The sequence below is a fragment of the Capricornis sumatraensis genome, chromosome 5 (genome assembly GCF_032405125.1).
Source record: "Capricornis sumatraensis isolate serow.1 chromosome 5, serow.2, whole genome shotgun sequence".
NCBI lineage: Eukaryota > Metazoa > Chordata > Mammalia > Artiodactyla > Bovidae > Capricornis > Capricornis sumatraensis.
The window spans coordinates 17,814,605-17,842,223 of record NC_091073.1 but is presented as its reverse complement, the minus strand read 5'-3'; the positions used below and the strand labels follow the sequence as shown (position 1 = coordinate 17,842,223).

At 41.0% G+C, this 27,619-nt stretch overlaps 1 protein-coding gene across 4 annotated transcripts in view; it reads right to left on the bottom strand.

Moving 5' to 3' along the window:
- Positions 1-18,086, bottom strand: part of DYNC1I1 (dynein cytoplasmic 1 intermediate chain 1) — a 322,279-nt gene extending 304,193 nt beyond the window's left edge. For 2 of the 4 annotated variants that reach the window (XM_068972507.1, XM_068972509.1), the window contains exons 1-3: positions 17,979-18,086; positions 8,830-8,944; positions 6,017-6,158 (exon numbers count right to left, since the gene is read on the bottom strand). In XM_068972507.1, the coding sequence (XP_068828608.1) occupies positions 6,017-6,158; positions 8,830-8,944; positions 17,979-18,086 (365 nt within the window). The remainder of the gene's footprint in view (positions 1-6,016; positions 6,159-8,829; positions 8,945-17,978) is intronic. The other 2 variants (XM_068972508.1, XM_068972510.1) reach the window with 1 other exon arrangement.
- Between the last annotated feature and the right edge of the window lie 9,533 nt (positions 18,087-27,619).

Here is a 27,619-nt window from a genome sequence, read left to right as displayed (position 1 = left end):
CTGAATTATTATCACTTCAATAGATTCATTTCTGGTCAAATATCTGAAGGTTAGGAATTGTTAGGGTAAATCAAACAGTGATATTAGATTGGTGCAAAAGTAATTGTGGTTTTGCATTGTTGAACTTTGCCATTTGATACTGGAATACATCTTTTAATAAATATGGTTATGTTATATATCATTTCAATGAGCATTTCTTGCCTTATTTTTTGGCTAATGACTTATTACCTACTGTGTATTTTACATTTATTTTAGACTTACAGAGATCGTGTTAGACAAAAAGCAAATTTGAGCGATGTTTTTATTTGAGTTCAAAATGGGTCATAAAGCGGCAGACACAACTCGCAACAGCAACACGTTCAGCCTGGGAACCACTAATGAACGTACCGTGCAGTGGTGGTTCAAGAAGTCTGGCAAAGGAGAAGACAGCCTTGAAGATGAAGAGCGTAGTGGATGGCCACTGGGAGTTGCCAATGACCGACTGAGAGCCATCACCAAAGGTGATCCTCTTAAGCCACATGAGAAGCTGCCAAAGAACTCCACATCGACCATTATATGGTCATTAGGCATTTGAAGCAAATGGGAAAGATGAAAAAGCTGGATAAGTGGGTGCCTCATGAGCTGACCGAGAATCAAAAAATCGTCATGTTGAAGTGCTGTGTTCTGTTATTCTATATAGCAATGAACCATTTCTCAATCAGACTGTGACGTGTGATGAAAAGTGGATTTTATAATCGCAGATGTCCAGCTCAGTGGTTGGACCAAGAAGAAGCTCCAAAGCACTTTTGCAAACCAAACTTGGACCAAAACAAGGTCACAGTCACGGTTTGGTGGTCTGCTGCCCACCACTACAGCTTTCTAAATCCCAGCGAAACCGTTATATCTGAGAAGTATGCTCAGCAAATCAGTGAGATGCACCGAAAACTGCAATGCCTGCAGCTGGTACTGGTCAACAAAAAGGGCCCAATTTTTCTCCATGACAATGCCTGACCACATATCGCACAACCAGTTTCAAAAGTTGAATGAATGGGGCTACGAAGCTGTGCCTCATCCATCATACTCACCTGACCTCCCGCCAACCAACAACCACTGCTCCAAGCATCTCAAAAACCGTTTGCAGGCAAAATGCTTCCACGGCAATCCCACTGCTGGGCATACACACCGAGGAAACCAGAACTGAAAGAGACACGTGCACCCCAATGTTCATCGCAGCACTGTTTATAATAGCCAGGACATGGAAACAACCTAGATGTCCATCAGCAGATGAATGGATAAGAAAGCTGTGGTACATATACACAATGGAGTCTTACTCAGCCATTAAAAAGAATACATTTGAATCAGTTCTGATGAGGTGGATGAAACTGGAGCCAATTATACAGAGTGAAGTAAGCCAGAAAGAAAAACACCAATACAGTATACTAACACATATATATGGAATTTAGAAAGATGGTAACGATAACCCTGTATGCGAGACAGCAAAAGAGACACAGATGTATAGAACAGTCTTTTGGACTCTGTGGGAGAGGGAGAGGGTGGGATGATTTGGAAGAATGGCATTGAAATATGTATAATATCATATAAGAAACGAATTGCCAGTCTAGGTTCAATGCAGGATACAGGATGCTTGGGGCTGGTGCACTGGGATGACCCAGAGAGATGGTATGGGGAGGGAGGTGGGGGGTGGGGTTCAGGATTTGGAACATGTGTACACCCATGGCGGATTCATGTTGATGTATGGCAAAACCAATACAGTACTGTAAAGTAAAATAAAATAAAATCTGAAACAAAAAGGAAAAGAAAATGCTTCTACAACAAGCAGGAGGCAGAAAATGCTTTCCAAGAGTTCCATGAATCCTGAAGCATGGGTTTTTATGCTACAGGAATAAACAAACATTTCTCATTGGCAAAAAGGTATTGATTGTAATGGTTCCTATTTTGATTAATAAAAATGTGTTTGCGTCTAGTTCTAATGATTTAAAATTCATTGTCTGAAACCAGAATTACTTCTCCATCAACCTAACAGCTAGAACTCACATATTCTTAATTCATGTCAGACTCCTTTCCTGGTGCTTTACAGATACTAATTTGTTTAATCATGATTACCTTATGGAGTAGGTTGTGTAGCACATAGCAATTGCTGTTAGAGATGATGTAGGGCTGAGGTATAGATTGTGGAAACTTGTATCGACCTGCCCAGGTTCAAACCTAGCATTGCAGCTATGCCCTGTGTGAACCTGAGAAAATTTCTTCTTCTCTCTGTGCCTCCATGCCCTGTAAAAAGTAGGATGATACTTGATTCTTTCAATAAATGTTTAACACCTATTATATGGACACAACCACAAATATGACTTACTCCATTCTCGCAAGGAACCCATCACTTCCTGAGGAAGAGAAACATGTATTCAACCAAACATAAATCATTCTTTAAGAGCTATAAAATGCTAATGCTTCACTCTCATGTATCAAAGATGTAAGCTCTTGCTTTGAAATTAATATTCTTTATCATATTGAGAAAAACATTTATATTCCTAGTTTACTAAGTTTTAAAATATGAGACTAGATGTCTACATTTTGCAAGTACCATTTCAGTATACACGGCAATATTTACTTTTCCCTCTTTGACCTTTCTATATGCTGAATAAAGGTAACATTTTTCTATACTAAAATATCCTTGAATTTTTGAATCCAACACAACTAAGCATAACACTGTATCCTTTTAATATTGTATTGGATTCCAGCTACGAATAACGTATTTAGGATTTTTTCATCTATATTTATATGTAAAACTAGTCTTTCAAATTTTTTATTAATAGGTTAATTTTTTGAAACCCAAGAGCTTGTTCTTTGTTTAGTATGTTTAAACAAGCAATGATTAATTGACTCTACCAAAACTAATTATGAGAAAAGTACCACAAATGTAAATTGTAATGAGAAGCAGGCTGTAACTACAGAAGCAGAAATTGGAACACAAATTATGATACTATAAGTTTAAAAATTAAATCACACTAGTATAATTGAAAAAATGTTAAATATATCTACTCTCTATTCACTCAGTTTAGAAAATTTACTTAACTGCTCCTAAAAATCAATAAAAGAAATTTTTGTTATACTTCATATGTTTAAAGCACCATTTAACCTTTTCTTTATAATAGGGCATATTAAGTATGCCAATTTCCAAATTAACCACTTACAGGGGTTATATAAGAAATGTTTGCTAATTCTGGCTCTGCAAAAAATTGTAGTTTTGGTTTGAAAGTCTGGCAAATGAAAGGATTTATGTGCACCTTTAGGCAGGACCAGATGTGTTGCTTTGATTCCTAAGTTATCTTCTGCAAGATTTTCCATTTTTCCAAAAGTTCAAATTCTACACAAATATGCAAATTTATGGCTATAGAGTTATATTCTTAGGAATTACCAAGTGCTTTTCTCAGTCTCGTGTTTTATGAAGTGTTAGAGTTAACAGTAACTGCATTCAAAGATGTTTCTTCTACAGAAAAAGACATTCCAAGTAGAATTTTAAAAACTGAAATATAACATTCTTCTGAAATTTTACTCGCATATATACTTTATGGAAACAAAAACATAAATTTGCATGGAATGTGCCTAAGTTCAAAACAAGGGCACAGTTTACCAAGCTATTCCTAATGCCTTCTCAAGCCAACTCTGTGCTCAGTTCTTCTGAAAAATCATTTCCTCAAAGCCAGTTTCTTTGCATCCCTATGAAACGTGCACTTAGCAAGGGATATACTCATTGACTTCCAGCTGCCTGCTCTTGCCAGAATGTTTCTATAAAGAACTGAAGCTAGTTGGAGTTTGTGTGAGGTGGGAGTAGATAGCACCTCTTCCAAAGTGGTTAAGTTAAAAAAATCATGTAAGAAGGGGAAAGAAATGACATTCCCTCTAACAGAATAACTGCTGCTGTCCCCAGAGCGCTAACAGCATCAGTCAACTTTCTCTACAAGTTTTCAAAAGGGCTAATCGACTATGAAGTTGGTAATAGTATTTAACACTGCCAATGGAACCCCTCGACACTACACATCACTGACACAATACCATCGCTGTGCAGAAACAGGCAAATATATTAACTTAATGATAGGTCAATGGACCCCCCTGAGGAATGTGATTATATTGTGCCAGCTCTTGTATAAATGTTAGATCTTACATGCTGTGTTATTATTATTTTTCCTCCCCCACCCTCAAAGACCTTTTGAAGTGTTCAAAGCAAAAAATGCGGGAAGACGTGTGCTACTCCAAATCACAAAGGCGATTTGCTAACGCAATCCAGCCTGGTGCCCACAAAAGCCTCTATGTTCACTTTCCTCAAATTGAAAGCAGTGTCCAACCTGTTTCAAAAGACCCTATGAAAACAAAACACTCAAGTCTGAAACACATGAACGGACAGGTATTGGGGAAATCATTTTAGTCTCATGTATTGACTTCAGAAAGCTAAAAATCCTACAACACAGGCTAACCCTATTCTCATTTCTGTTTTTCTCTACCAAAATTGCTGAGGTTTTTCTGAAAACAATGGACCATCAGAAGATAATGCTCATGATAAGGTGTTAAGTGAACAGAGAAAAATGCAAAATCGTATACCTCTCCTTCAGGAATTCCCTTGTGGCTCAGCTGGTCAAGAATCTACCTGCAATGTGGGAGACCTGGGTTCAATCCCTGGGTTGGGAAGATCCCCTGGAGAAGGGAAAGGCTACCCACTCCAGTATTCTGGCCTGGAGAATTCCGTGGACTATGTAAGTCCATAGGGTCGCAAAGAGTCGGACATGACTGAGCAACTTTCACTTCACTTCCTCCAGGAGCAATACAGTAACAAGACATACAAACAGGTAGATAAGGACTGAAAGGTACCCTGACAAGACAAAGGCTGATCTAGAATGCTGGGGCTGTGGATGATTGCTTCTTTTATTGAAACTTTATTAAAATGTTTTATGATTATTTCAAAAGTCAGAGAGAGGTGAGACATCACCAACTCATGAGCCAAATCAAGCCCACAACTCCTTTTAACAAAGTCATTAACATTTAATGTCCATGAGACCATTGCATAAATATTTGCATTCTTAGCTTCTCATGAAAAATTGAAAGGTGTGGAAAAATTGGGTCCATGTTCCCATTTGAGCTCAACCAGCCCAAGAGCTGTGAAGAGACCATCTGAGCTTTATAAAGGGACTGCTAGCTAACAAGCTGCCAAAGGCCCCACTCCCCACTCATTTCTATCGCCTGCCTATGGGCACCCACATGTGGGAATACTGCTGAAGACATCTGGACTGAGAAAGTTTCCATGACCCCATGCATATTAATAAGCCTTCTCCTTTCTCTCATCACATTGCTACATTTTGGATGTTCCCTCAGTGGTCAAATTAGAGAATGTGTATATCAGCCTTGAGAAGTTAGTTACATAATCATGGAATATACCTAGTGTAATAAAAGTTTGGCAACTGACAAAAATGAAGCAGTTAATCCTGATGATTATAATAATTAATAATGATAATAAAAACACTTTGGGGGCTGAGCTCTCAAATTTCTCAACTCTCCTAAGCAAATAAACAAGACTTTTGAAAAAGTAAATTTAGGGTTAGAATATCTCAGTGTTACACTCACAAAGATTCTCATGGAAACCAAAACCAAGGTAGAATAATGAGAAGCTAGATATATATTCCATTTGTCTTTGGTCCTTCCCTACTTTCTTTTAAACTGAAGCCAATGGATATGCTTAAGTTTGTCAAGTAAGACACGTGGTGTTAAATTAGCCTAATTCACGCAAGAGTGATACTTATCACTTCGAGGGTTCAAAGTCAATCCTACGCCACCAAAAATAGCAAGCCACCATAAATGTAAACATAAAAAAATGACTGATATGTAAAGAGGAACGCACAGTTAACAACGTGCGACGGCATGGTGTGGTTTTCCAGACTTTTGGTTGCTTGCTTTTTTTGGGGGGGTGGGGAGGGAGGGAGGTAATATTGACATCCCACCACGGCCTTGGTGAAGGGACAATTCTTACCTTGTTAACGGTCCCAGGTCTCCTGAGTCTTGGCTTCCAGCTTCACTGGGAGTGCTCACTGATTTCGAGGAGGGAGACATAGGGGTTGGGACTAAATAATGAAAATAACAGGTATCCCATGTTAAAAAATGCAGCGGCTGCACTGGGGAAGAGCAGTGTCAGATAAATCAAAACAAACGGGCTCAAATTAAAGTGATTGTATGGCCAGGAAAGATTGAGATGGGATAAGGAAAAAAAAAAAAAAAGGAAAGAAAAGAAAAGAGTCCAGTGAATTTTTCATACTTCGGAAATTAAAATTTGAAATGAATTTAGACAGAATTAACTTAGAGATTCTAAGGCCATGTCCACCTTAACAAAGTAAAATGGAGAATCAAAACAGTTACCTGGATAATTCAAGGCAAATCCCTCTCTAGCATGAACTATCCAGATAATTCTAATCCTCCACTTTATTTTGTTAGTATAGATGTGACCTATTCAAAATAAAACGAGGTGTCTATAAAACTTTAAATGATTATGAAATAAGTGATTCTGAGGACTTTTAGAGGGTCACGGGGAGTCAGAAAAGCCTGCTGCATGTCTGCACTTGGAGGCAAGCCTATTGTCTGTGGAGTATAAACTGCATTTGCTATGAGAGACTGAACGACAGATAGAGAAAAGGGCAAATGTTGAACCCGGTAATTTAAAAATCTCTTTCAAAACAAAGCACGATGCCAGGCCGCTTTATTTTTACACTTAATTAATAGTTTCATCCCCTTGCACTGTTTACTGTGTTTGGGAATTGTGTTCTTTGCATCTGGCAGCTCTAGAAAGCACTGCCGTGTACACGTAAGCAAACCGCCATTCTGAAGACAGGAGAAACAGCTTCACACAGCAAGGTCAGTGCAGGCTGGAACTCTCAAAAACAAGGGTAATAAAAGAAAATAAATCAGAGGAAATGCAAGTGGATTTTTTTCCCCTCTATCTTTCAGATACAAGCCAAATGTCCTTCAGATAGAAGCTGCACCAAATAGCCAAGGTGGCTCCAGGCCAGATGAGAATGGGATCTCAGTATCACTCATGCCAGAGACGCCATATGGGCAGCGAGAAACTTCAGTACATAGTGTAGATTCCCATTTGGTTTCAATCATGTGCAATTTCCTTTTATTTATTTAATAAGGTAAAGGGTTTAACTATGTTGCCCAAATCCTATAACACAATGGCAGATCTGTCAAGAAACTAGGAATTTCACGTGGTTCTACAATTAATTCACTGATTACTCTCTGCAACAAGTCAGAGGGTAAGTCGGAGAGATGGATAAAAGTTGAAAACGGGGTCCACTTTTGCCAGAGCCCTTTGGCAGGGATGACGGGATAGTTCAGAATTTGGTCATGGTTTAGGGATGTTTAAACTGTTTTGCTCTTAAGGTTTAATTGCTGGCTTTATGCAGGTTAGGGGAAAAATCTTCTACGGTTGTGTTTAACCAGTGTTCACACTGCAGCAGAACTTCAAAGCCTATTTTGAGGCAAAAATATAATTGCCAAGGGTCTAACATGTATTACTTGTCAACTAAGGAATAAAAAGGTTTGTCAGCTCCTCACAGAAGACCCATCACTCAAATATCCTGTGGGTTACATCTCCCATACCACAAAGAAACTAACAAAATAATCAACGTCTTATTGGGGTTTATTATATCATTGTTAGACATATGATTTTTCTTACTATTAATACACACTGAGGTTGAGTATAAAATGTTTTTTCATGGTGTTTTAGTTTTGTGTGTATGTACTGAATTATATCCAGAAACACTTAATAATTTATATGATTATTATATTTTGCCCTTTTACTTACTTGTATTGATACACACACTTGCCATTTTATTGTTCATGGGATCATTTTTATTGTTAATTTAAGTAATTATGGAAATAAATGAAAATTTATGTTAATATAAAAGCCGACGATGGAATTAAAAGATGAACGATTTATAAAAGGGGATCGGATACTATCTTTATTTATATGTATTATTTCTAAAGCTTTTTTTTACTATATTGGATATAATGTAGTTTTACAGACACCCTAGGATTACTCTGAAATGTATGGAAAGCAAATAGATAAAGAAAAATAAAATAACTTATCACATGAGTGATATATAGTGACAGAATAAACATATTATGTACAAGTCACCTTCAACAAAAATAAAAGAAATAGTTCAACATCCAAACCCTGAATAAAATGAGATCATGGATAAGCAACTAGGTATGAATGAGTTGGAGGAAGGGTGCTACAGTAGAGATGCTGATTAGCAATGAAACCAAGATATACAACAGAGTCAAAGAAATTTAAACATGTTGATTAGCTGCTAATCTGCCACCATTTCAAGTTTTCCTTTAAGTTTCCCACCGAGCATTCTATTTTCATCATAGAATAACTCTGTGCCTGGGGTGGTTATGAAATTCATAACCAGATTCACAGTATTTAGGTTGGCAGAGAGAGGCTGGGATTCAGCAATGAAGTTTTTTTTCCTCCGTCTTGCGATTTCTGGTATTTACCAGTGGTAACTCATTTAACAAGGATAAGAGACTCTAACAGTAATGCAGTGGATTAGGTCGACTGCAGCATCAGCCAGTAAGCAGCCAATTGCTAACCACTCTTCAATCTGTCCTCCTAACTCCTTCCAGCCCCCTCAGTTCCAAAAATAAATACACCTGAACCAGAAGCCAAAGCATTTCTTAAAACATAAAAACAGGAGATGGAACAGAATAGTAAACGCTGGACATGGTCTATCCTACACGAGTCAAATCTGGGGCTATATTAAAACACAAGGCACTCTAAGGTACCTAGAGGGGGCTCTGGCGAGATCCCGATGCTCTGCAGCAGGGCCTCCGTCTCTCGGCGTTTGCGATCCAGGTCAGAGTCATCCGGAACTGGTTCTTTCTTCTGCTGCATGTCAGCCTACAAAAAGTAGATGCCAGTGAGAAGGTGAATAACTGAGCTAAATGTATGCCTCTGGATGAAACTGAAAATGGTAAATGCATGGCAGCAGAGACCAGGCAAAAGCCCTAAATAGATATAAACATGTGTATAAAGGATGAAAAAACATTGTAACATTGTAACTGCTCCATTTAATAACTACTATAAGTACCCAGTACTTTCTCTTCTGGTTGAAGGCGTTTTCCTGCCTCTATCACGTTAGGAGAGTTTTTCTCACTTGGTCTCAGAAGAAACCATCAAGACAAAATATTTCTAACTTGGATGTGGATTTAAAAAAAAAAAAAACCCAAATCTGTCTAGTTATTTAGATACCCGTGTCCCTTCTGGGAAGACGTATTATCAGTTCTTGATGAGTGTGCATTTGTAATATTCATGCCTCACATTTGGGATTATGCAAACAAGGAATTCTTAGTGTCTGGCTGTAAGATTAGTTATGAAAATCTGTAACTGTAAAATACGTGATTGTGTCAGTACTCTAAGTTTACCATGGTTTCAATAAACCAGGCTAAAATCCTTATTAAGGCATGTGAACAATACTTATCTAAGTATTGTTACATAATTCTGATTTTCATGGGCTTTTCTGTTATACATATTAACTCAAAGGAGAAAATTATGCACGTGGAAAAATATAAAACAAAAAGTCATTCAGGAGAGATACACTCTTTCCCCAAGTGCTTTCTTGGGGAAGACACTCCTTGTATGAGCTTCTGATGCCCAGTTTGTCTTTTTGAAATGAGGAAAACAGAATGCTTGGCGGGAAAGTTAAAGGAAAAGCAACAAGTCAAAATAGCAGCAAGCCAAAATACAGGTTAAAGAAGGTTGGCGGTGGAATTCTGGGGGGGAATTAAATACTCAGGTTTCTTTTCTTTTTCAGAACACAATTACTACTTAAGACAAGGCATTTGCCCCACATCTGAAACACGATAACATCCTATTTGATGTACAGCTACTTCACAACAAGGCTTTGTGAGTTTCCAGGAGTGAGACTGTCTCAGAGTTTGTCAAAAGCCGATTATCCACTTATCAGACACACTTTCCTCTCCGGGGGCAAGTTGGGCTCCCTCACAGACACATTACCTCTTTCAGGAGTACAAAGCACATTTCAAAACAGTAAAGCATAATTTCTGTCGTGGCATCTACAACAGAAAGAGTTCATGCAACTTTGACTTGCGCCCAGATGGTAACCTACACACCGACTGTAAGCAAAACGCATCTTTGCACACAGTGCGGGGCTCAGTGCTTCTGTTTTATTCACCTCGGGTTTAAAATACACTCAGGTATTTGATGTCTTTGTTGTTCAGTCACTAAGTCATGCAAACCCATGAACTGCAGCACACCAGGATTCCCTGTCCTTCATATTTTCTGCAATTTGTTCAAACTCATGTCCATTGAGTTGGTGATGCCATCCATCTCATCCTCTGTTACCCCCCTTCTCCTCCTGCCCTCAATCTTTCCCAGCATCAGGGTCTTTTCCAATGAGTTGGCTCTCTGTCATCAGAGGGAAAACTGGCATGATGGGGATCAATAAGGGCTAATGAGGATGTAGAAGATTCAGGTTCTCTCATGTAATCCATGAGATTTCTGAAATGGCAGTTTAATCTCGGAAGATACGAAAGCTCACTTTCTTTCCCAATTTTAACCTTTAAACTAGCAAGTTCCAAAGTTTATGCAGACAACAGAGCCAAAGATGTGTGCGTGCTAAGTCACTTCAGCTGTGTCTAAGTCTTTGCGACGCTATGGTCTTTATAGCCCACCAGGCTCTTCTGTCCATGGGATTCTCCTGGCAAGAATACTGGAGAGGGTTGCCATGCCCTCCTCCAGGGGATCTCCCCAACTCAGGGATCAAACCCACATCTCTTATGTCTCCTGCAATGGCAGCCTGGTTCTTTACCACTAGCACCACCTGGGAAGCCCAGAGGCAAAGACAGAACTAAGATTTTTTAAAAGGACCTTGCAGAGAGATGATCTATGTCAATGTTCACCTATCATAAATTTAAAAGAAGGACTGAAGGGAAAGTGGGGCAATAAAAGAAAAGGGAATCACCACTGTCACTACTGAAATATAAATTAAAAAAAAAAACAAACAAACAAGATAAGCAAAATTCGTCTCAGGAAGCCAAAGTGGCATAGCATGGTTTTACAGTGAAGAGGTAAGCCGTAACCGACTGGACTGTCAACTTCACTGAGAATAGATATGTGTTTACTTTGTTCATAACTATATCCTCACATCTAGATCCAGGCTTGCCACACAGTTGACGCTCAGTTTAAAAATGCTGAATGAATGAAACGATTGCCTTTGGGAACTGTTATGTTATAGATATCAAATCTAAGAATTATACACCATTCAGGAGAGTTTCCACCAGCTACACCCCATTCAGAAAGCTCCTTTACCACACTACCATGAGAAGGCATCCTCTAAACTCCCAGTGACCCAGCGCTCATAACAAAGCCATTTCTATATTCTAGCAATAGCAACAAAAAAATTGAACCTTTCTTCATCCTTTCAACAAAAACTTATTTAAGGACAACAGGGTGCCAGTGATAATGAACATGAGTTCGAATGAAGCTCATACAGGGTGAAACAGAAGAGCCATCCAATCTTTTCCTTTTGAATCAACTGAAGGCATATTATCTGTAACTTTCTGTCATGTATGCCCTAGGCAAAAAGGCACAGAATTTGTTTTTTTCTTTCATTCTATGCACCATTAAGCATTCAAGAAACATATTAGAGTGGGCTTTCCTGGAGGCTCAGTGGTAAAGAATCTGACTGCCCAGCAGGAAACATGGGATTGATCCCTGGGTTGGGAAGATCCCCTGGAGAAGGAATGGCAACCCACACCAGTATTCCTGCCTGGGAAAACCTACGGACAGAGGAACCTGGCGGGCTATAGTCCCTCGGGTTGCAAAAGAGTTGGACATGACTTAGCGACTAAACAAGAACAAGAAACATACCAGAGAGTAAACCTCGTGTCAACACACATTGCCAGACAGTGTACAAAAGCAGCACGCAGAACTCCACCTCCAAGTGTCTCCCCCACAACACAAGGCGCCTCCACAACTCATTCTCTGCCTTCTGCCTTTTTTACTTCTTAACGAAACAGACAATGCAACGACAGATGACACGTATTAGTAAGGATAAATCGTCCATCTAGACGCAACAGAAACTTAGGAAAGCCGCTGACACTCAACGTTGACTAGCAAAATTGCAAGGTTAGGTAACTGGGCCTTATTGGAAATAAAGCCAGTTCCTAACTGCTATCAATTAACACCTTAAAGTAAACAATGTGCTTCTTCATCCAAGACAGTTATACCAAGTGCCCTAATCATGAAACCTCTGATATTTCCCATGTAAATACTACAGAGTCCTCACACATTTTAATGACTCAAGAAGGAGTTTTTGCATACTAGTAATTTAAAATAGGCTCCATGTCTCTCCCAGCAAATGGTATTTCTGTTTGTGAGTTGAGACCCAGAGAGGGGACCCAAAGAAAGAAAATTTGTCAGCTGAATGATCCGTCATTTTTCCAAAGACAGCTGCAGAGCGGTTAACACACAAGGACAGGTCAGAAAGCCTCTGTCCATCCTGTTGTTGTTTGTTGTTCAGTCGCTAAGTCTTGTCCGACTCTTTGCAACCCCATGGACTGCAGCATGCCAGGCTTTCCCGTCCCTCACTATCTCCTGGCGTTTGCCCAAGTTATGTGCCTTGAGTCAGTGATGCCATCCAACCATCTCCTCTGACCTTGAGGCAAGTCAGCAGAAGGCCAAGAACAGGACAAAACGTCAGGGTGGCCTCATTAAGCACACCTCATTGCTTTAAAGCCAATTTTTCATGAAATTGGCTCTGCATCTTAAATGGTGGCCACTGTAATTATTTAAAAATCAGATTGCATCCATAATAGCACAACCAAGAAAGCAGTTGACATCCAAAGGCACAGAGAGTGGTAATTTTATACATGAACACAGTTTCCTGGGTCTGCGGAGACAATCAACCTGGGTGGTCCCAGTTCACACTAGTTTTCAGTCATGGCAAATACACTGACACTCAGATTAGCAATTAAAGAGCACTTTGTTTCCTTTTTATTCTAAACATGTTTTATTCAAAATATAAGCCTAAGTAAAGCTGAAAGAAAACAAACATAAGCTTAATGCATGCTAAGTCATTTCAGTCGTGTCCAACTCTTCGCAACCCCATGGACTGTAGCCTGCCAGGCTCCTCTGTCCACAGAACTCTCCGGGCAAGAATACTGGAGTGGATTGCCATTTCCTTCTCCAACATACGCTTAAGGCTATGTCTCTCTACAAACAAGACAAAAACTAGAAAATCTTAAACTCAGGAGTCAATGATAACGACCCTTAACTGGAGCATCCCACAGACTCAGGATCTGAAGCTTCCAAGGAAATTCACAGAAAAAAAATGCAGATGCTTGGAAAGAATGTCTGTGACCAGCATCTCAGACCCGCCCTACCTAGGTCAGCTATTCATTCATTCACTTACTCTATGAAAAGTCACTCAGTTGTGTCCAACTCTTTGCGACTCCATGGACTATAGCCCGCCAGGCTCCTCTCTCCATGGAATTCTCCAGGCAAGAATACTGGGAGGGGTAGCCATTCCCTTCTCCAGGGGATCTTCCCCAGGAATTGAACCCGGGTCTCCTGTATTGCAGGCAGATTCTTCTACTGTCTGAGCCACCAGGGAAGTGCCCCTCTATTGAAGACCTACTATGTGGCAGGATCTGTGCTGGACATTGACTCCGTGATGAAAAATACAACCCTGTCCCCCAAAGCTTGTGCTCAGTGAGGAGGAAAAAATAGGTAAATGGTGCTAAATAATTTGGTACGGTCAGGGATAGGGCATAGGACTAACTCGGTCATGGGTTAGAGAAAGGTTACAGAAGGGTTAGAGAAGGCTTTCGAGAGGAAGAGACGTCCAGGCTGAGAACTGGAAGGCATGTGGTTAACAGAGCAGCGGAAGCCAAGGGGAGAGAGTATTCATGAACTCCTGTCAAGAGAGAGCCTGGCCCGTGGGGGGAAATGTAGGAAGCCGAGCCTTGCTGGCTGGAATGTGGATTTAGGGAGAAAGGAAATGAAACGGAACAGGGAGAGCCATTGTGCCTGTCTGGGACCCCCGATCAGTGGAAGCTGGAGAAGGCGTGCTGAAAGCATGGCCCCACGTTTCTGATCTGGACAACTGGCTGGAATAGGGGGTCCTTCCTGAGACTGGAGATAAAGTCAGATCACTTCGGAGGCTCAGCCCCTAGGGCCCAAGAGCATGTGAAAAAGAAAGATCAGAAGAGATGACTTCTAGGTTTCTTTCAACTACAGAATGCTGTCATCCCAGGAAACTAGGGGCCTCGGATTAGAAGACTCTGCTGACAATGGGGCATTTTTGAAAAATGGAGTCCCCAGCATTGATGCTGATGAATGGCCCCGCGTGAGGGCCATTTCAGGAGCAGAGTTTCAGCCGCTTCTTACCAAGCAGATCCTCTGTGTCTTCACAGTCCTGCACCACCTCCTTGGATCCTCACAGAACTCCGAGGAAGGACCCACTCTCCTCTCCATTTTACAGAGGGGAATCCAAGTGCAGAGGGGTGCCAGACCCGTTCAAGGCCATCCTGCAAAGGGCAGAACCAGGTTTCCCAGCCATGTGAAGCTTGAAAGCCTCTGTGTTAGCCCAGAGTTCTACTGCCTGCGTCTTGTTAATATAACACTGGACTCTCAGAACAAACCAAGTCATCACAATCTGACCCAAGGAAAGATCTTTTGCAGGGGAGATGGACTTGAAGGGTCAGGGCTGAAAGCCAGGATAGACCTTCAGGATGATACAGTTCAATGATCCCCAAATCTGACCCTATTTAGATACTTCAAACCAGAAACTCTGGGGAGGGGAGACTGGGATTCCATTGCCATAGGACCTCCCTGATGGCTCAGCAGGTAAAGAATCCACTTGCCAATGCAGGAGACACAGGAGATGCAGGCTCAATTCCTGGGTCGAGAAGATCCCCTGGAGGAGGAAATGGCAACCCACTCCAGAATTCTTGCCCGAAAAATCCAATGGACAGAGGAGGCTGGCAGGCTACAATCCGTGGGGTCGCCAAGAGTTGGCCACAACCGAGTGACTAACATATGCAGCTACCATGGAGCACCGTCAGGTTTCAACCAGCCTGTCAGTTTAGCAACAAGGAGACTAAGACTGTGTAAAACTTTAATTCCAAAAGGAGGTGGAGGCCCAGGAAGGTCCCAAGTGCAGGTGCTCTGCACACCATCACCCCCACCAACAATGTGCTGTCCCCAACCCGCCAAGGCTCTGTCTGTTGAATAAAAGCTAAATCCCCACCAGGCAAAGTTATGTGGTATAGGAACAGAAAGGGTGGCCTGTTTCCATCAGTCTTGTTTGCCTGTAATTTCCTCCCCCCAAATGTGTGAAATGACAAGGATGAAGCAGACAGAATAATTTGGAGCCAGATTCCCCATATCACTTGGCATTTTGTGGTAATTCTATGGAATTCAAGTGGGATATTAGGATGTCAGTTTAAAAGGAAACCGATTATTAGTAAAGGATAACAGGTGCTTTAAAACTACAATAAGTGTTGACATTTGAAGGAAAGGGAGCATAACAACTTAATGCTTTTTTTGGCTTCACATGGAAATGAATAGCCATTCCTTGTCAATTCTCACCTCTGCCTCACTCAAGACTGCATATATAACAGCAGAGATCTCCAAAGGCAAAACATTATGCTCACTGTCAAGGACAAATAAACTATGGCATCAATCAAAGCATAATGGTAGCAAGAGAAGCAAGATGCCAGGAGGTCAGAGGGTGACACAATTATGTTTTACTTTGCTGGAAAATAATTGTTAGAGATCTTTTTGCCTTGGTCTCCCAGCCTTATAGTGTGAAACAGCACTTAGCTTCTAAGTCTTCAAAATACATTATTTTTTCCCTTAAAAGTAGGGAAGCAGGTCTGATTTCTATACACATAGCAATACCACACTATACAAAGCTTCCTTCTTAGAAAACTACCAAAAATATATGTGGCATCTGGTTTTTGTACAAGATGTGGGCTATTTCTACACTGCCACAACAAATCAGAGAATTAAAAATAAACTATTTGTTGGATTGAGATAATAGGAAAGTCAGATGATATAGCAGAAAGGCATTTAACTGGGAACTAAGAGTCCCGGATTCCATTCCTACACTGTCGGTGGAAATGTGAGCAGATGTAGCCACCATGGAAAACAATATGGAGGTTCCTCAGAAAACTACAAATAGAACTCAGCACATGACCCAGCAATCCCACTCCTGGGAAAATATCTGGCCAAAACTATAATTCGAAAAGAAGCATGCACCCCTATGTTCAGAGCGGCGCTACTCAAATAGCCAAGACATGGGAAGAACCTAAACATCCACCAACAGATGAATGAAGAAAGAAGACATGACCCATATATACAAGGGACTACTACTCCCTCATTAAAAAGAGTGAAATAACGCCATGTGCAGCAACACGTGTGGGCCTCGAGACGATCACACGCAGTGAAGTCAGTCAGAAGGAGAAAGACAAACGTCGTATGATACCACTTACATGCAGAATCTAAAATATTGCACAAATGAACCTGTCTACAAAACAGAAACAAATTCACAGACACAGAAATCTGACTTTTAGCTGCCAAGCGGCGGGGAGAGGAATGGACTGGGAGTTTGGGATTGGTAGATGCAAACGATTACGTTTAGAATGGATAAACCACAAGGTCCTAATTATTAGCACAGGGAACTATATTGCAAATCCTGTGACAAATCACAATGAAAAAGAGTATGAAAAAGAATGTATGTTTGTGCATACCTGAGCCACTTTGCTGTACAGCAGAGATTGGCAAACATTATAAATCAACTATACTTCAATAAAGGAGTTTTTAAAATATTTTACAGGAGGAAAAGAACATACATCACAATTTCTTTAGAAATAATAGTGAAAGAAATTAAGAAAAAGAAAGGATGGCTTTTCTATTATAACATGCTTATTAAATGGTCTAAAGGTTTAATTAAAAAAAAAAAAAAAGAGTTCTGTATTCCAGGTCTGACAGGCAGAAAAGCTGCACTTCACCTCTGGGTTTCTGTTGCTTTGCTGGCACAAGGAGGGGCCTGAACGGAAGGTCACTGAGATCTCTTCTGGACGTAACGTGTCATACAGTAGTTTCTCCTAGACTGTCTACTCCCTCATCAAAGGAGAAAGATGCAGCTTTCCCTTTACCAACTCCAGCACACTTAGTTGCCCCGAAAAATACACACACTGAGGAAATAATGGTAATCCACTGGTATCATTTTCTATTTTCCTCCTAAAATGTTCAGGTTGGGTAGTTTTTTTTTTTTTTAAAGGCTTTGCTCGATACTACTTTCATTAAGTAGTAACTACATCCCAGGTTACTGGGACAGAGTTACTAAGAAGACGTCAGAGGCTGAGACGGCTGGATGGCATCACCGATGCAGTGGACATGAACTTGGGCAAACTTCAGGAGATGTTGAGGGACAGGGAGGCCTGGCATGCTGCAGTCCCTGGGGTGGCAAAGAGTCGGACACGACTGAACATCAGTATATCCCAGATATTGCTAAGTGCTTTATAAGATCAATTTGTTTAATCCTCATGACTGGACACTACTGGACGCTATTTCCCTGGTAAGCACAGGGAACTGAGACCCGGAAAGGAGAAGCGATTTCTAACAGTAGAGCTATCGCGGATCACTTTCAGGGTTCTGTTCAAGTCTGGGGTAAACCTGGGGTTTGGGGATCTCTGGACCAAATGCTATTGACCGTTTATGTGGTGCCTGAGCAGTGCACAATAGATGGCAATGAGCTTACTGTTCTAAGTATGTAAATATCACTCATTTTATGCAGGTATTGCAAATGCATTCTTTCACAGGGTCCTCTTTATCCATTCGACCGGCCCCTCGGAATTGAGTGGTTTTCCTTTTCCCTGATGACAGCACAGCACCCAGGACTTACCTCTTTCTTTTTCCTCTCCTCTTCCTTCCGTTTCTTCTCTTCTCTTATCTGTGCTAAGCGCTGTTTTTTGCGCTCTAGCTCAGCTTTTAAGTCACTTTTGTCAGACATGTTGGTTTCCTTGGAGCAAAAGAAGAAAAAAAGTGAATATACACAAATAACTTTTCTGTATTATCACTGCAGAAATCATTCAAAAGGCAATCAAACTTGAAAACAGAACTTCTGGGTAGTACCAGATTGTATACCTTACCCTCTGTTGAAAAATCAAATAAGTTAGATCTGATCTCCCCCTGTATAAAATCTTTCCTTTTCATGTGCACATAAACATATGAAAAAATACAACATTATAGGCTATTCTATAATTGCAACTTAATTCAGAATAACACATTTTCCTGTACAAGTTTCTTAACAAGTAAACAACAAGAGAATCAAAGAAGAACCATCATCATGACTTCCAATTTAGATGATAATGGACCAATTCATCCTCACACTGAGAAAAGAAAATGGGCTGTCATAAACTCTTAGAGACATGCCTTGCTCAAATTTCTATGCACTCAATAAACATTCCTCCACAAAGCTTGGGCACATGGAGATTTCATTTTGCCTAATATTATATGCACCAGGGAAGACAGCCCTGAGGACCTAACATGTTAATCTTTTCCCGTAAAACTCCTCCTGAACTGTCACAATTAATTTCATCTCCAATACAACCCTATTTCTATAAAACTTTCATTTGCATACTGAATGCAATTCTGCTTATTCTGGCACTCTTCCTTTTCACAGCAAAAAATGTTTGTGAGCCCATGAATTAGCAGATAACACTATGACAAGTTCTTGGGAAAACTGATCTGAACAAGAGTTTTCATGTTAACGGTGAGGATGATCCTAGTGGTGATGGTGCCAGACATTTCAAGTAAAATGAATTTGGAGAAGACTGTCACCAATTATCCATCATTTATATTTGTCTCTTTTCTGCTCCCAATTGGAAACTAAGAAAATGGAAGCACTGAGAAATGAAGAACCCTTCTCTGACCCAAATTCCTAAAATACATTTCTTAAAACACTAATGATAAATGTCACAAGTATCCATTTGCATTCCACTTGTATGCAACTATGATGAATATAGGTGTGTGTGTATGTATCTACATATATATGTACACACACATATATACCTATGTATACACACACTATATATACACACATAGTGTATCTCTAAGAAGATGACAAAGCGAGGGATGGGAAAAAAAACACCCTAAAGGATACAAAGCGGGGCTTCCCTGGTGGCTCAGCGGTAAAGAACCTGCCTGCCAATGCAGGAGACACGGGGTCAGTCCCTGACCCGGGAAGACCCCACAGGCCCAGGTGCACCTTGGTCATGTCACAGCTCCTGAGCCTGTGCTCTAGCGCTGGAGAGCTGCAGCTACAGAACCCACACACTGTGACTACTGAAGCCTGCGTGCCCAAGGGCCTGCGCTCTGCAACAAGAGAAGCCACTCCAACGAGAAGCCTGCCCACAACAGCTAGACAGCAGCCCATGTTCCTAGCAACTTAAGAAAAGCCCAGCCAAGAGTGTCCAACACAGTCAAAACTAAATAAATAAACTTTATATATATATTTTTTATATGTATGTGTATGTGTGTATTATATGTACATATAATGCACAAGCAATGAAAAATCCTGGAACTTCCTGTCACTGTCTTTGGAAGGTAATCAAGAATCTGCAGTCACCCTTAGGCACGTTCAGATGAAATACACACTGGGGAGTGTACTGTGCTCCTCCTGTCCTACCACACACATTTTTGCTTATAGTATGATGGCAAAGATTTGCAGAAATAATAACAACCATCATCATGATAATCAATCTCTGCTATTCACGACCGACACAACTGAAGCAACTTAGCAGCAGCAGCAGCAGCTATTCACAACCATGCTCTCCATTTCCAACACATGCTCGTTGAATAGCTAACCTGTGCTAGGCATTCTCTGCAGAGCCAGATTCTTTCCTTCAGGGACTGCACATCTCAACTCTGTGAGCGTGCGGTGTGGCTGGAAATGCTCCCTGAGAGCTTGGCGCACTGATCACTGAGGGCCAGACACTTTACATGTATTATCACGTTTAATCACAGCCACCCAAGGAGACCAATATTATTACGAGTTCCTTTTTCACAGTTCAGATAAAGGAGATTCAGCAAGACCTAGCCCTGTATAGTCCATACATTTGTTGTTATTGTCCAGTTGCTAAGTCGTGTCTGACTCTTTGAGACCCCATGGACTGCAGTAGGCCAGGCCTCCCTGTCCCTCACTATCTCCTGGAGTTTGCTTGAGTTCAAGTTAAAGTCCATACACAGAAGGACCTCGGTTTAAGCATGTCCATACTCTGAACCTCACTCTGCTGATCGCCAGTGGATGCAGAACAAGACACAGATCTGGTGGAGGAGATGAGGTGAGCTCTGAGTAGTGGAATTTGAACTTGACATGGGATGAGGTCAGGGACTAACACAGGAAGGGGAGACAGAGATCTGCAAAGACCTGCAGAGGGCAGAACCAGCAGGCTGTGCATGAGAGGAGCAGATGAACTCAAGTCAAGAGATACCAACTTTAGTCAGTAAGCACAGACCTGTGGAGGCAAGCAGCAACGACCTGAAAAAAAAACAGAAAAGTGGGTTCACTAGGTGTAATAAGGGTTGGGAAATCAACAGGTGTATGAAAAAGAAAAGTGACAAATGAAAACAGGATATAAATTTGCTTATGCCTATTCTTCTCCCTTGAAATTAAAAGATGCTTGCTCCTTGAAAGAAAATCTATGACAAACTTTGACAGCATATTAAAAAGCAGGGACATCACTTTGCCAACAAAGATCTGTATAGTCAAAGCTATGGTTTTTCCAGTAGTCATGTATGGATGTGAGAGCTGGACCATAAAGAAGGCTGAGGGTCAAAGAACTGATGCTTTCAAATTGTGGTATTGGAGAAGACTCTTGAGAGTCCCTTGGACAGCAAGGATATCAAATCAGTCAATCCTAAAGGAAATCAACCCTAACTATTCATCAGAAGTCCTGATGCTGAAGCTCCAATAGTTGGGCCATCTGATGTGAAAAACCCACACATTGGAAAAGACCCTGATGCTGGGAAAGATTTAGGGTGGGAGAAGAAGAGGGCAACAGAGGATGAGATGGTTGGATGGCATCGCTGACTCAGTGGACATGAGTTTGAGCAAACTCCAGGAGGTAGTGAAGGACAGGTGTATAATCTGAGGACACGAAGCAGTGCTTGACGCCAGGAGGCAGAAAACATTCTGCCTGAAGGAAGAAGGTCTTTCTGGTTCCAAACTGATAGCCGACATGGAAGAACATGGACTCAAGCAGTTAGAGCTGATTTTTTTTTTTCCCCAAGAAAAGCCATAGAACTGATAAAAGTAACAGTTACCACTAAAATACTGTTTGCCAATAATTTTCAACACCAAAAATCCTGGCAAGAGAAAATGAGAACCTGCTGCCAGAAGCCACCTGAGAACTTAGAGATATTCTTCCCCAATGGGGGCCAATGCGATTTACGGTTTTGTTACTTTTCTGCTGTCAAAAATGAAATGTCTTATCAGAAAAACTACTGTTAAAGCAATAGCTGTGTTGTCCTATGCTGAAAACAGCCAATGGCAACGTCTCAGAAACACCCTAAGTTTCCCTCTCTCCACATTCCCTTTTCTCTGCCTTTCGCAAGCTGTCAAAAGTATCAGCATGACTTCAGGGATAGATCACGGTCCTTAAGGCACAAACCATGTAATAGGAGCATCCTGCATTTGTTGTGATTTTGCTGAGAAGGACTTGATTCAATAGTGGGATGTAAACTGTATTCTCTATGGAAGAAGTGTTAAGGTCTTCTTAACGCGAATAAATCTGTCTGATAATGGTGATCATTTAAGTTGCTGTTACCAGCCACAAAGCCAATATTTAAAAAGTGTAATGACAAAAACACCAAGGGAATTTTAAAAGAATTATACTACATACTACATAGTATACTGTTACAGTATAGTATGTGGCATACTATTATACGACATAGCGATGTTTCCAATAACACTTCACCTTTTAAAGGCAGGAGGAGCACAGTGTTAAAAGACAGAGACAGAATACCTTCCACTTACCGATTTTTGGATCTATTCCAAACTAGACACTTAAGCACTGACCGTTGGAAGAATACAAAATCTCAAGAGAACACCTCATTGAGGCTTTGGAAAGTACACAGTAATGAATGGACCTTTACACAGAGTGAAATGGCTTAAATAGTGGCACGAAACGCAGGGTCAGCACTGAACGTCACAGGCTTGCCCCGGGGGGCTTGCAGGCTCATCCACTAAAAACTCCCTGCACATTAAACAAAGCAAACCGAGGAGCAAGGCACAGGGGACACCAGTTATAGAGCTTCCTGGGGCTAATGCAGGTCACACTGCAAAGGCAATTTTGACGCTTTCAGTTTAAGAAAATAAGAGTCAGAGCTACCTGCTGCTATTTATTGCTCACTTACTTCACACACATAGAAAAGCCAGTTTCTTTCACTTACAAAGGGCAAGGAGTCAAGCAGAAAAATCAAACCCACCCCAAGGTGTACGTCTCCTTCTTGTCTCGTCATCCCCATGTGCTCCTACCCACCAGCCAACCACAGCGCAACTCCATCCTGGCTTGGGAACACTCACGGCAGCCCCTCCCCAGCTCCACCCACACGGGGTCGGCTGTTTAGGATGCGTCCCAGCTCCCCTCCTAGCAGAGCCCATGTTCTGCATCTGCTTTCCATCAGTGCCATTCCTTTCGCCCACATTCTCTCATTTGCATTTGCTCGATTCATCTTCCTACCTCTGCGTCTTAGCGCTTGGTCTGCTGGAAGTTCTTTATCACTGGATGTAATTCCACTTCGTCTCTGGCATTTCTTTTCTCATCTGCCAAATTATTCCTACCTGACAACAGACACCTCAAAGTTCAAATCAGCTACTCTGTTTTCACTCTGGATTCCATACCCCAATTCCCGACATCCGTAACTTTTTCAAATTTCAACTCCCTCCTTCCAATTTCTCTCTTGTCTCCTGGTTCAGCCTTTATCCCCTTGGTTCACTATGACATCTCCATCTAGCCTCCCAGATACCTCTGTTCCCACAACTTGGGTTTCCGCCCATCTTTCAGCTCAGTAAACTGCCATCCTTACCTTTCAAATAACTGAATCAATATAAGAGCTTAAAACTATGCCTGGCAAAATATTAAACATGCAAGAAAAGTTGTTTCTCTTCTTTCTCCTCCTCCTCTTTTTCTACGATTATTAATAGTGTTACTATTTTTTACCCTGCGAACTCTTTACCCCATCACTAATTCTACATTAATTCAATAACTAAAAACATCAAAGTTCACTGCAAATGATCTAAATCTAAAGACCTTGGGAGGGGGAGGAATTCCCTGGTGGTGCAGTGGTTAGGACTCAGTACCCGCACTGCTGGGGGGCCATGGTTCAATTCCCGGATGGGGAACTAAAGAGCCCATAAGCCATGCTGCGTGGCCAAAACAAAAAATTAAAACTTTAACCAAAAAAAAAAAAAGAGAGAGAGCCCAAATCAAGCTTACAGAAACAGAGAACAGACTGATGGTTCCCAGAGCTGGGGGTGAGGGGCGAGTGAAGTGAGGGAAGGCACAAACTTCCAGTGAGAAAACAAATAAGTCACGGGGATGTAACGTGCAGCACCGTGACTATGGTTAACAACACTTTTAAAGCTGTTAAGAGAGGAGATCCTAAAAGTTCTCAACCCAAGGGAAAAACTGCTGTTAACTAGGTATGGTGACAGATGTTAAATTAGATTTACGGTGGCGAATATCACAAAATTTCATATTGTGAAACCGTACACATTTCACAATATCTACAAAGAGCAAATCACTACGTCGTACACCTGAGACTAACATAATGTATGCCAATTACACCTCAATAAAAATAAGTATTAAAACGTTACCGTGAGAAATGCACTAAACGTATAGTATGCCTCTCAACCTAAACGGACTATAAAACGGAAGACGTGGTTAAAGAGCTGTGACTCGAAGGAAAAATATTTTTTTACACAACTAACTGTGGTCACTTAATCTAACTAGTAAAATTCCTCTCGCTTTTTCTGTCCAACATAGATAGGGATTATACGTCAAGCTGTCCCAGGTGGGCACCCTGTCCTGTCTCACCCACTTCCCCAAAGGACAGAGGGGTGCATGGAGAAATGTCCTTCTCTGGTTAAGAAGTTAATGACAGGGAGGGTCACTCCTGCTGCTTCGGCGTCAAACTGTCTCACATTCCTATGTTTCAAGGAAGAAAGAACGGAGAGAGGAAGAAAGGAAGAAAACAAGAGAAAAAAACATAGACACCCAGTTAGGGGAAAACCAATGTCATTTCCCCCCGCATCGACGCCAATTTTTACTCCACACACATGCATACAGAAAGGAAAATGTTCGACTTTTCTTGAACCCAACAATGAGACCCGTCCCCTTCATTTCCACTCCTGCCCATGTGGTCGCGAGATGGTGTGGTCCTGTTTAGAACCGAGCATCTCAGAGAGAAGCACAGGGCCTAGCTCTGTTTACACAGCTGCCAAGCAACAGAACCTCCCGAGGCTTAGCTTTTGAACCGTTTAGATCTCTGTTTCCTTTTGGTTGTCTAAGTTGGCAGCAGTTTGAGATTCCATTTCTAATGCTGGCATATGCAAATGTATTTTTAAGCTTAAAGTCAGAATCCTAGGAGGTTTAAATCATTGCCCAGCTGCTGCCAGACTCACTGAAAAAAACTACCTGGAAATAAATTCTCTTTTCCTGCCTGAAAACAATTGCTCTTGTCAGCTCTTCACTATCAGCTATTGAACTTTCCATCTGCCACTTGGTACGCATAAGAAACTGATCTTTTACAACCTCGATTCACCGGCCTGACTTCTTATAAAATGCAGCTATCTCCTTCCTCTTGGATGGGAGGCCAAGGGCTGAATGGAACCACAACCATTTTTACAGCTATACCCCACTGTCAACAAAACAGGGTGAGAGAAATCTTAGAGGAAGTCTGCTGGTGAAAGAGGTGGGAGGGTTATATGCTAAACTGTACAGCCATCAGTATACTAGGAAAACAAACATTTTAATAAGATCCATCTCATAGAGGGAGGGTTGCCCAGATCTGGTCTACTTATAGATGAGTTCTCAAGCGTTTGGTCTCAGTATCCCTTGAGACTTATAAAAATTATCAGTGACTTCAAAGAGCTTTTGTTATGTGGGTTACACCTATTAACATCAACCACGTTAAAAATCAAAACTGACAAAACTTTAAATATCTAATAATTAATTCTGTAATAACACCAAGCTTTATTACTTAACATAAAACTTTTAGGGAAAAACAGCTATACTTTCCAAGACAAAAAAATACTGTAAGAGGGTATTTCTTTTATATTTTCACTTCTCTTTTTAATATCTAGCTTAAAAAAAGTCAACTGGATTCTTACAACTCTGTGTGCATTCAATCTGTTGTGATACACTATTTTGGTTGTGAAGAAAATCTGATCTCACATAACTGTGTATTCTGGAAAGTACACAGGAGTACCTAATCAGCCTCTTGAAGTAATTTTGGATATTCTTTGATATTGCACCAAAAATCAACAAATGGCAGTTTCCCAAAGTTCATTTGCAATGTGAATATGAGCCACACCCATCAGTGAACTTTTTATACTCTGTTACATTAAAACCCATTGTTCTGTTTTAAACTCTAAATTTATTTTATCCATGTATTATTTTATAACATCATGCACTGGTTATTTAGAAATTATGCAGACTTCTCTCAAATACTGATACATTTCATTATACAGCATCTAAAAATCACATTTGGTACCATCACTACCAAAGTCTTCAGAAGGGTCTTTACAGGTGGATGGTAAAGCTGTCCAGCTCACAGTGACAGATACAAGTTTCCCAAAACTCTAATTTTGCTTGAAGCTCAAATTTTTATCATGAGCAACAAACATTGTCAATCGTGTTCTTGAAGTGACAAGCTCATGTCATTGATTTTCGAGAAAAGTTCTGCCACATAACCAAGCCTGAACAACCATAGCTTGTCTATGAATCATAGTTTTAAGTTTAAAATAGTGTTTCTTGCAAAAAAAACAAAAGCAGCTCATTTAGCTCACAACTCAAACACTGCACAAATCCTTTTCTCCAGACAACCAGGGAACTTTGGTAAGCTACAGAGTGCCTTTCACGTCCCCATCTGCCACACAGAAAAGATGTGTGCTCGAGGTTGAAGATTTAATGTAACTAGCATCGTTTTCTGCTTCATGAAGGACATTCTTAAGTGAAGTTGCTTGTCTTTTTAGCGGCAAGTGTGTGGCAGTGAGCTGTGCCAGCACTGCCAGGAGTTTGCTGCCCTGTCTCAGCTCATGCTAACTTACCTGAAGTCTGACCTACCATTAATTTCACACCATCATTGCAAATGTCAATACACTGAAAAAGACAAGTAACACTTCAGCGTTAGTATGAAAATGGTGTTGACCTTCTGGACACCAGAATGCATCTTGGGATTCCCAGAGATCCTCAAAGCACGGTCTGCCTTAACCTACTTCTGATAAGACGCAGTTGATTCTAGAAAGCCATCTACTTAAAATTCTGCCGAATTCATAGCAGTAACCTAAACACGTCCCGCTCTTTGCAGCCCCATGGACGGCAGCCCACCAGGCTCCTCCATCCGCGGCTCTTCCAGGCAAGTATACTGGAGTGGGTTGCCATTTCCTTCTCCAGGGGATCTTCCTGACCCAGGGATCGAACCCAGGTCTCCCGCACTCAGGCGGACTCTACCATCTGAGCCGCAGAAGTGAACTAAGATGGTTATTAATACAATATAGACTTCTCTGTTACGTGAAAAGGTTTTATTCTTTTAATTTTGCTGTTTTAACAATTAAAATTACACTTGCTTATTTTTAACAGAAGAACTTTAACAATTATATAATCCAGTGCCAATATTTTACCCATAAACAGGGAAACTGAGCTGCATGTATCTAAATGCACCACCATTAAGAGGACAAGTCAGAACTGGAATCGCCAGATGCCTTTGTTCTTGAAAACTTTTATTAAGTAATGCCTCCCTCTCACAGTTTACTTATTCAGGATTTCACTCTCAGTCACAAGAAAGCTCTTAAACCAAAGGCACTCACAGCAGATCCTGATCTGTCTACTCCCAGCCCAATCTTGCAATCACTCTCTATCACCGCCTGGTGGCAGCAAACATAACCTGCATGAGCGAGCTGACACGAAAGGCTTTGCCTCGGAAATTCCCAGCCAGGTCTCCAAGCCAATACTGGGTAGTCCCAGGCACTGCAAGAGTCTCACCTATTAATACATAGGAAGGATCTCCTTATGTCAATAGAGAACTATAGGTTTGGAGAGGAAATATCTTAGTACACACAAACAGTTAAAAATCTGTTGATTTTTCAAGGCTCTTCATTTTATTCATATCGTGTTGGTTCTTGACTAGGAAATCAGGTAATATTTCTGCAGTATGCCTTTAGAACCTCTCTTGCTGGGTTTATTAACTATATTTAAGGTCATTACATCTGCATATTGTCTCTAGTCCTCCTTTCACCACTTTAAGATTCTGAGCTACCCA